Source organism: Phaseolus vulgaris, chromosome 10 (assembly GCF_000499845.2).
Source record: "Phaseolus vulgaris cultivar G19833 chromosome 10, P. vulgaris v2.0, whole genome shotgun sequence".
NCBI lineage: Eukaryota > Viridiplantae > Streptophyta > Magnoliopsida > Fabales > Fabaceae > Phaseolus > Phaseolus vulgaris.
This window is the reverse complement of record NC_023750.2, coordinates 9,641,286-9,650,124: the sequence shown is the minus strand read 5'-3', so window position 1 is coordinate 9,650,124 and position 8,839 is coordinate 9,641,286. Positions and strand designations below refer to the sequence as shown.

The window sequence follows — 8,839 nt, the reverse complement described above, 5'->3', positions numbered from 1 at the left end:
GTCTCCATAGTAGAGGATTGGGGCGTGGTGTGATATGCCCATACAATCCTTGGCACCTCTTCCGCCCACGCCCCTTTGGCTTTCTCTAACCTTCTTTTTAACCCCCTCAGCAGAACTCTGTTTGCCGACTCTACTTGTCCATTGGTCTGGGGGTGTTCAACCGACGCGAACACTTGTTTGATTCCTACTTCAGCACACAGATTTCTCAACTGCTGACTGGCAAACTGGGTCCCGTTGTCGGATATCAGGCGCCTAGGTACGCCAAAGCGATACACAATGTTTCTCCACACGAAATGCTGTACCTTATGCGCAGTGATCTGTGCCACGGGCTCTGCCTCTATCCACTTAGTGAAGTATTCGATGGCGACGATCAGATACTTCATCTGCCTGATTGCCAGTGGGAAAGGGCCCAGGATGTCAATTCCCCATGTATGGAAAGGCCACGGGCTGTATATGGACCGCAACTCTTCTGGCGGCGCCTTGTGCCAATCGGCGTGCTTTTGGCACTACCTACACAGCTAGGCGTGCCGTGCGCAATCCTCTTTCACTGTTGGCCAGAAGAAACCTGCGCGTACTACCTTGGAGGCTAAGGATCTTCCCCCTACATGGCTTCCGCAGATGCCTTCGTGTAGCTCCGCCATTATCCTGGTGCACTCATCGCCACTGACGCATGTTAGGATAGGGTGAGTGAAGCCGTGCCTGAACAGCACCCCATCCACCAAAGTGTATCTTGCGGCATTTCTTTTGACTTCTTTACCCTCTTCAGGGTCCACTGGAAGAGCCCCATCCTCCAGGTATCGTTTATAGGGCGTCATCCAGGTGTCTCCCTTGGACAAAACACAGACCTGCATCTGCTCTTCTTCAGGCACACCCGCGTATATGCTGATGCGGGGCGCCCTCTGCGTATCTTGGGTCAAAGAGGAATGACTCATCGGCCTTCCCCTTGATGTATAAATCTGGAGGACATCCACCCTGTTGTCTTCCACGAAACGACGCGGAGCTTTGAGAGTCTCCTGGATCACTGTCCTCTGTCTACCCCCCTTGCCTGATCTGGCCAGCTTTGCGAGCAGGTCAGCTCTGGCATTCTGCTCCCTCGGGACGTGTATCAACTCAAGAGCGTTGAACGCCCCCCTCAACAACTGGACGTATTTTAGATACGCCGCCATCTGTGGGTCCTTCGCCTGGAACTCACCCGACACCTGCCCCGTAATCAACTGAGAGTCGCTCTTCACCAGGAGGTTCTGTGCGCCCATCTCCTTGGCCAAGAGCATTCCTGCTATCAGGGCTTCATATTCTGCCTGATTGTTACTTGCCTTGAAGACGAAACGCAAGGCCTGCTCGATCAGTATGCCGTCGGGTCCCTCCAAGACTATTCCTGCACCGCTCCCTTGTTGGTTTGAAGAGCCATCAACCGAGAGCAGCCACTGCGAACTCGCTTCCACCTCTTGCTCACCTCCGGGCGAAAGTTCTGCTACAAAATCTGCGTACACCTGCCCTTTGATGGATCCTCTAGGCTCCTACTGGATGTCGAATTCTGACAGTTCCACTGCCCAGCGTACCATTCTTCCTGCCACATCGGGTTTCTGCAGCACTTTCTGTATAGGGAGATTGGTCATCACCACCACCGTAAAACTGCGGAAGTAATGACGGAGCCTCCTAGCAGAGAACACTACCGCCAGCACCGCCTTCTCTAGTGCTTGGTACCTCGTCTCAGCCCCCTGTAAGGCCTTGCTTACGAAGTAGATGGGCTTCTGACTCTGGTCCTGCTCTTGGACCAACACAGAACTGATGGCCCGCTCCGTTACAGTAAAATACAACCGGAGGGGCACGCCCGTTACCGGCTTGCAGAGGACCGGTGGCGTCGCCAGGTACTCCTTCAGCTTAACGAAAGCCGCTTCGCATTCATCAGTCCATGCAAAGCGACTGTTTCTCTTGAGGCACTGGAAGTATGGGTGCCCCTTTTCTCCTCTGGCGGAAACAAACCTCGAGAGCGCCGCCATCCGCCCTGTCAACTGTTGCACCTCCTTTACCGATGTCGGGCTCCGCATGGCGATAATAGCTGCACATTTGTCGGGGTTCGCCTCTATCCCCCTCTCGGTGAGCAAAAAACCCAAGAACTTACCGGCCTCTACCCCGAAAACACACTTCTCGGGGTTCAACTTGAGGCGGTACTTGGATATTGTGTGGAACAACTCCTCCAGGTCTGCCATGTGCTACACCCTATTTTGCGACGCAGCCACCATGTCGTCTACATAGGCGTACACATTCCTCCCAAGCATTGGTGCCAGGACCTTGTCCATTAGCCTCTGGTATGTGGCGCCCGCATTTTTCAGCCCGAAGGGCATCACCTTATAGCAGTAACTGCATGTCTCAGTCATGAATGCAGTCTTGCTCTCGTCTCTTGGGTGCATCTTGATTTGGTTGTACCCTGAAAAGGCGTCCAGGAAACTCAGCACCTTGCTGCCGGACGCACTGTCTACCAAGGCGTCGATGCTGGGCAGCGGATACGAGTCCTTTGGGCATGCCTTGTTCAGGTCCGTGAAGTCAACACACATCCTCCACTTTCCGTTCGCCTTTTTTACCAAGACGACGTTGGCGAGCCACTCAGGGTATTGGATCTCCCTGATGTGGCCAGCGCTCAGCAGCTTCTGCGTTTCATCTTTCACCACCTGTTGTCGTTCCTCATTGAACTTTCTCCTTCTCTGACGCACGGGGCGGACCGTGGCGTCCATGCTGAGGTGGTGACACAGGAAATCGGGGTTGATGCCTGGCATATCCGAGGCGGACCATGCGAAGGCATCCAGGTGGCGTGAAATCACTCCTGCCACCCCTTCCTGTTCTTCGGAGCTTAGCGAACTTCCTAACTTGAAAGTTTTGCCGCCAATCTCCCTTTCTATGGCGTTAGCTGCAGGCTGCTCCCTGCTATCATCTTCAACGGGCGCCACCTCTTCTACGGGCGCCGCGTCGTCAGGGCCTTTCTCCATCGGCACATCTGCTTCGGGCATCGCCCTCTCCGCCATGGCCTCTTCAGGCGTCAACCCAGCGGGCATCGCCTCAATCATCGTCGCGTCCGCGCTCGGCGGACGTTCATACACCATGAATACGCCTCTCTTCGTTTTCAGGCTGTTTTCATAGCATTTCCTCGCCTCCTCCTGGTTTGACCTGATGACTATCACCCGGCCACTGAGGTCCGGCAGCTTCATCTTCATGTGACGGGTGGAGGACACCGCGCTCAGACGGTTTAACGCCGGTCTGCCCAGCAAAATATTGTAGGCAGAATTAGCGTTCACGACGAGGTACCGGATGCTCTCGGTGCGGGAGGCCTCTCCGTCTGTGAACGTAGTCCTCAACTCCAGGTACCCCCGGACTTCTACCTGGTTATCCCCGAACCCATACAGGCACCCAGTATAGGGACTCAACAGATCAGGGGACAGCCGTAACTTATTGAAGGTCGACAGAAACATGACGTCTGCCGAGCTCCCTTGATCAACGAGCACTCTGTGGACCTTCCTTCCAGCTGTGACGACTGAGATGACAACGGGGTCGTTGTCGTGGGGTACCACATCTCGGAGGTCTCTTCTTGTGAACACAATATCTGACTCCCAAGGCTCCCCCGAGAGCCTCTCTTCGATTGAATTCACCCCCCTCGCGTATTTCTTTCGCTGGGAGGCAGTGGGTCCTCCGCCGGAAAAACCTCCAGCAATGGTGTGGACCTCGCCAAGCACTGGCATCTCGTGTGCTGGCTCCTCTGTCGGCGGCGGCAAGGTGGCGGTCGTTGTGGAATCTGCGACATAATCTTTCAAAAACCCAGTCCTCACCAGCTCATCTAGCTGGTAGCCCAACGACAGGCAATTATCAATTTGGTGCCCGAAAGCCTCGTGGAATTCGCACCAAGAGTCTTTACGGGGCCCTAACACCTTGTCGGTCTTCGCTGGTCGCCTCAGCCTCTCAGCTATGTTGGGCACGGCGATCAAATCCTTCAACTCAACCACGAAGTTGTACCTCGCCGGTCTTGCTCTTTCTCTGGCGGGGCGTTCGCCTCCTGCTGGGCCCCGGGGCTGGGGCTTTCTGGCCTCGTAGGGGCGTCTCGCCTCTGGCTCCTTTCTCCCCGTCGTGGTCTCATTAACTCTGACGGGTTGAACCCGCGCCGGTCCCCTCGGGCGTGAGGGCACGGCGCTGGTGCGCTTCACACATACCTCCCCTTCCGAAGCAATATGCTCTACCGCCCTACGCCGTAATTCAGCGAAAGTCCTAGGGCGATTACGGATAATGGATTCTCCGAAGGGGCCGGGGCACACGCCTTTCACAAATGCGTACACGATCATAGGCTCCTCTGTTGTGCCAACTTTCACGACCTGGGCCCCGAAGCGATTGATATACTCCTTCAGGGTCTCCCCCTGATACTACTTCACATCGAGCAGGTCGTAGGAGACCGGCGGCGGGGCCTTGTTGGCTAAGTACTGTTCTCGGAACAATCGCGACAATTGGCGGAAAGATGTGATATGACCTTCTGGGAGGCTAATGAACCAGTCCATAGCCATCCCGGTCAGGGTGTTCATGAAGAGCTTGCACTTGGCAGCATCAGAACCGCCTATCAGGACCATCTGCGTGTGAAATGCAGCCAGGTGCGTCTCTGGGTCCTCCATCCCGGTGAAGATCACCTTGGGTCCCGCGAACGTGTTCGGGATCGCTGCGTCTAGGATCTCCTGTGAGAAAGGAGTGGAAAACTCCCTTGGTGGGGAATGGTTCTCCATCTCGTCATGCCCAGGCCGCCTCCTATCGTTTCTCAGGCCCTGGCGCAACTCCTCATTCACACGGTGGAGCTCTTCGTTCCGCTCATGCGAGGCGTCAAGGTCTGCCTGCATGCGTTCCTGCTCCATTTTCGAATCCGCCATGTCCTGCTGTAGCCCCCTCATTATTTCCAGGACCTGCTGCATGGATAGGACTGCTGGGGCTGCGCGTGCTGCTCTTCGTCTGGTGGGGGCCATTGTCACTCCAACCTCCTTCAGCGCTACTGCAACCTGATAGATTTTCTCGAACTTGTGATGGGACTGATGTTTTATATCGGCCCCACGGTGGGCGCCAAATGTTCCGTCCGGTTGACCGGGACGTCTTCGTGCGCGACCTCAACTGCCAGCTAGGGACTCCTTCCCACTGGTTGCCTGTGGATTCCTGCAAAAAAGAGGACAAAAAGGCGCCCTAGCGGCCGTGTGCACTCCGACGCTCAAGTCAGCCAGCAAGAAACACCAAAAACTGTCCACCTACGTGTCTGAGCACCGCGTATGGCACTCTGAAGGTGGTAAAAGAACTGTGTATATGTGTGTGTTGTCTCCTTCAGGCAAAAATATTCCCCAGTCACTTGTACGTAGCCTTGAAGCACGAGCAAGCAACTAGAGAGTTCTCTGGTAAATTTGCCGAAAGTTCCAACCCTTTTTCCAACATTCTCCGCGCTATTTAAACCACCCAAGCATTTAAAGCGCCTTAAAGCGCTTTTAATTACAAACATAACGCACTCATTAAAGCGTTTAATTAGAGAACGTAGCGCATTTAAGACGTTGAAACGCTTGGGAGTCATTATAGTACCTGAATGCTCGAAAAGGGAAACTGTATTGAATGACTTTTAATTACCTGGCACCTGACTAAAGGGTGTTTCCATTTTGACAAGACTGTAGTACACGTGGAGGGCCTCACGACGCCATGACCCCATCTGGGGGCGCTTCTGCCCACCTGGGGACATTTCTACGTGTGAGTCCTCCTGCTGAGAGTGCTACTGCGCTAGGGGTGACTTTTTGGGTGCCAACTCGTGCCCCCAAGTATCTAGTCACTTACTTTGAGAGCGTATCTGCCTTCCTTTTGTACCCTGCACCCGGTTGCCCTGGGCGTGACTTTCCTCTTGAGTCGTATCTGCCCCACGGGCGTCTCTGGGGCGGCAGAAGCACTTCACGAGTCAGGCTGCCCTTCGCTGGTACTATTGCTATGGCCTTGAAGCCACCTTTTCCTTCTCTTTATCGCTGCCCCGTGCTATTGGGACCTGAGGCCTTCCCACGGCGTCGCTCCCTCCATGGTCTTTCCTACCCATGGGTATCGGGGAACCACGCTGTGATTGCCTTGTATCTACACTGTTTGATCTAGCGACGCCTGCACCTAGGTGACGCCTTGCCTTGGCGACGCCTTGTCTTGGCGACGCTTCCTCTTGGCGTCTCTACACCTGGGCGACGCCTTGAGTTGACTTTGACTTTCCAGTCGTTGACTTTGACCTTGACTTAGTCAACGCCCGGATACGGGACGGTACAAATTCTCAAATCTGTTTTTCTGAATATATTCAAAGATGTAGTTTGTTATCAAATCTTAACAAACTCTTAAATTGCATTAAAAGATTGGTCAAAGCATTTAATGACTGGAGCGTAAGCAGTTAAATCATTTAAAGCTTAGTCAAAGATAAAATAGTTTTTCTGTTATGGTCCCAAAACAAACAATCGGTTGTTTCCTCAAATCAATCGGTTGTTTTGGTTCTAACAGTTCAACCCTTTGAAAACTAGTTTTCAATCTTTTCTTAAAACATCTAAGTATAAATAATCGGTTGTTTCGACAAAACAATTGGTTGTTTTAACTTAGTTTGAAAACATTTTACTTTCACAAAGATTGAGAATGCCTATGCTTTAGATTTAATCAAAGGGTGGATTACAACACTCAAACTACCCCAAAACTAAACTAAACCAGCACAGCAACAACAAACACAACTAAGGCTTCAATATCCTTCAAAGGGTTTGGATTCTTCAAAGCTTGAACACCACTTGGTTCAACAAATGCATCTCCCTATCTTACTAGGATTAATAGCCACTAGCCACGTGCAAAACATGCAACAAGAAAATATTGCCACGTAATAATAACAAATATGCACAATAATAACAAAATTATATTCACCGCCCCAAACATATCTATAAGCATGTTATATATAAAATTACTTTGTGTAATAACCCTACTGCGCGCTTAGGGCCTACCCTGGAAAAGAGCCATCTGCGCAGGTCTCACCCAGGCCTAACAACCGAGTTGACCTCCCATTGCAAAAAAGAACCGAGCCATCATGAAAATACAATCGAGAACCGAGCTCTAGTCATTACATTTATAAAATTGTATATATGGATGATAATCTTTTAATAATACTAAATTTATAAATTTGTAAATAATAATTTATATTTAATACTGAAATTATTGATTGCATTCGTTAGGAGTGCTCGAAATTTCGGTCCAAGCGTTTCGGTCAGCTCAGTTTTTGGGCTAGTATGGGTTCAAAGGGTGGGACATGAGCTTAGCCTAGATGCTGGTAGACAACTCGAAAAAGTTAATTAAAAGAGAGGGAATATTCAGGTTGTCTATAATACATACGCTAATTAAATACCAATAAAAGTTGTTGGGAATAAAGTAGTTAGCACCTAGGAATAAAGGTGCGCATAAGCATTATGTTTTTCTGTTATGATTATATACTTTTTGTTGAGATTATATTCTCCCTGTTGAAATCTTGCTTTGTTGAGATTGGAAAAATTCGTTGAAGGATATATATAAAAGGGGCATGAGACCCCAAGTAAAGGTATGTTGTTTATGAATACTTGAGACTAAAACTGATTTGATATTTTTGAATGCTCTCACTGACTTGATCGTCAAAGTGTGACTAACAAGTAAAGCCCCCTTTGTCCCAGTGGAGCACCAAGTACCTCGAAGCACCAATTGGAGACAAATCCTGGTCCCATCCACATTTGACGTGCTGAGAAAAATAAGGAAAGGCTTGCTGGGATCCGAAGGAAGCGATGCCCCTGCCTTACAACAACTGATGGAGGCCATGAGGGCCCTCCAAGAGACGAACGAAGAATATCGAAGAGAGTAAGAGTGAATCCAAGAGGAAGCCAAGGTCGAGCAGGAGTGGCTACGAGCAGAAGCCCGAGCTGAGCAAGAGCTCCTGCAAGATCGTCTAATGGATAGTTAGGGAGGAACATGCGCAAACCAATGAGGAGTTGCACAAAACCTCATTATATCACACCTAAAATCGCCTTTTTCTCGAAAGTAGAAGATCCAAAAAAATCATCTCGCGACATTCAGGGCTCAAATGAGCATCTCTGGAGGATCTTATGCCATCTGATGTAAGATGCTCATGGATACTTTTACAGGTACAACCCTTCAATGGTTTACTGGAATTCCAGATGGTCACATCACCTCTTTCCCCCAGTTCTCCAAGTTGTTTATAGAACAGTTCTCTACCAACAAGGTCAAACCCCTAAAGTTGTACGACCTTTTCAACGTCAAAAAAAAGGAGGGAGAGGAACTGAAAGATTATTTGAATAGGTTTTGTGTGATCAGGGTAAGGCTTCAAACACACGATGAAGAGATGATGGTCGCAGCCTTCGTCCAAGGGATGACAACAGAACCATTCAGCGATTCGTTAATCAAGAATCCAACGAAGACATTCTCCGAGGTACGTGAACGAGCTATCGCTCACATCGAGGCAAAAGAGACCATACTCAGGAAGAATGGAAGCTCGCGGTCAAAGCAACCTAAGCCCAAGGAAAGCAACTGAGATTGGTCCCTGAGGGAAAATGATACCTCCACCAAGAAGAGAACAGACTCAAGGTACGTCCCATATGTAGCCAAGAGAGATCAGCCCAAGACAAAAGCCAGGGAAGGGTTAGCAACCAAGCCCAAATTTTGAGTATCCTATAAAGAGCTCTTGAGCATTCCAGGGGTAGCAGATAAGCTAAGGTTTCCCCATAAGACAGATCGGTCCTTGGGATCATGAAGAGATGCATGGTGTGAATTCCACTAAGCATTTGGGCACAACGTCGAACGA

General features: G+C 50.4%; 1 protein-coding gene across 1 annotated transcript; it reads left to right on the top strand.

The window, feature by feature from the left end:
* The first annotated feature begins 8,140 nt into the window (after positions 1 to 8,140).
* Positions 8,141 to 8,569, top strand: LOC137814158 (uncharacterized). Its single transcript, XM_068616752.1, has one exon. The coding sequence runs from the start codon at positions 8,141 to 8,143 to the stop codon at positions 8,567 to 8,569; it is 429 nt and encodes a 142-aa protein (XP_068472853.1).
* The last annotated feature ends 270 nt before the right edge of the window (positions 8,570 to 8,839 follow it).

Coding starts and splice junctions, on each gene's coding strand:
- LOC137814158 (XM_068616752.1), top strand. CDS start 8,141: ATGCTCATGGATACTTTTACAGGTACAACCCTTCAATGGTTTACTGGA.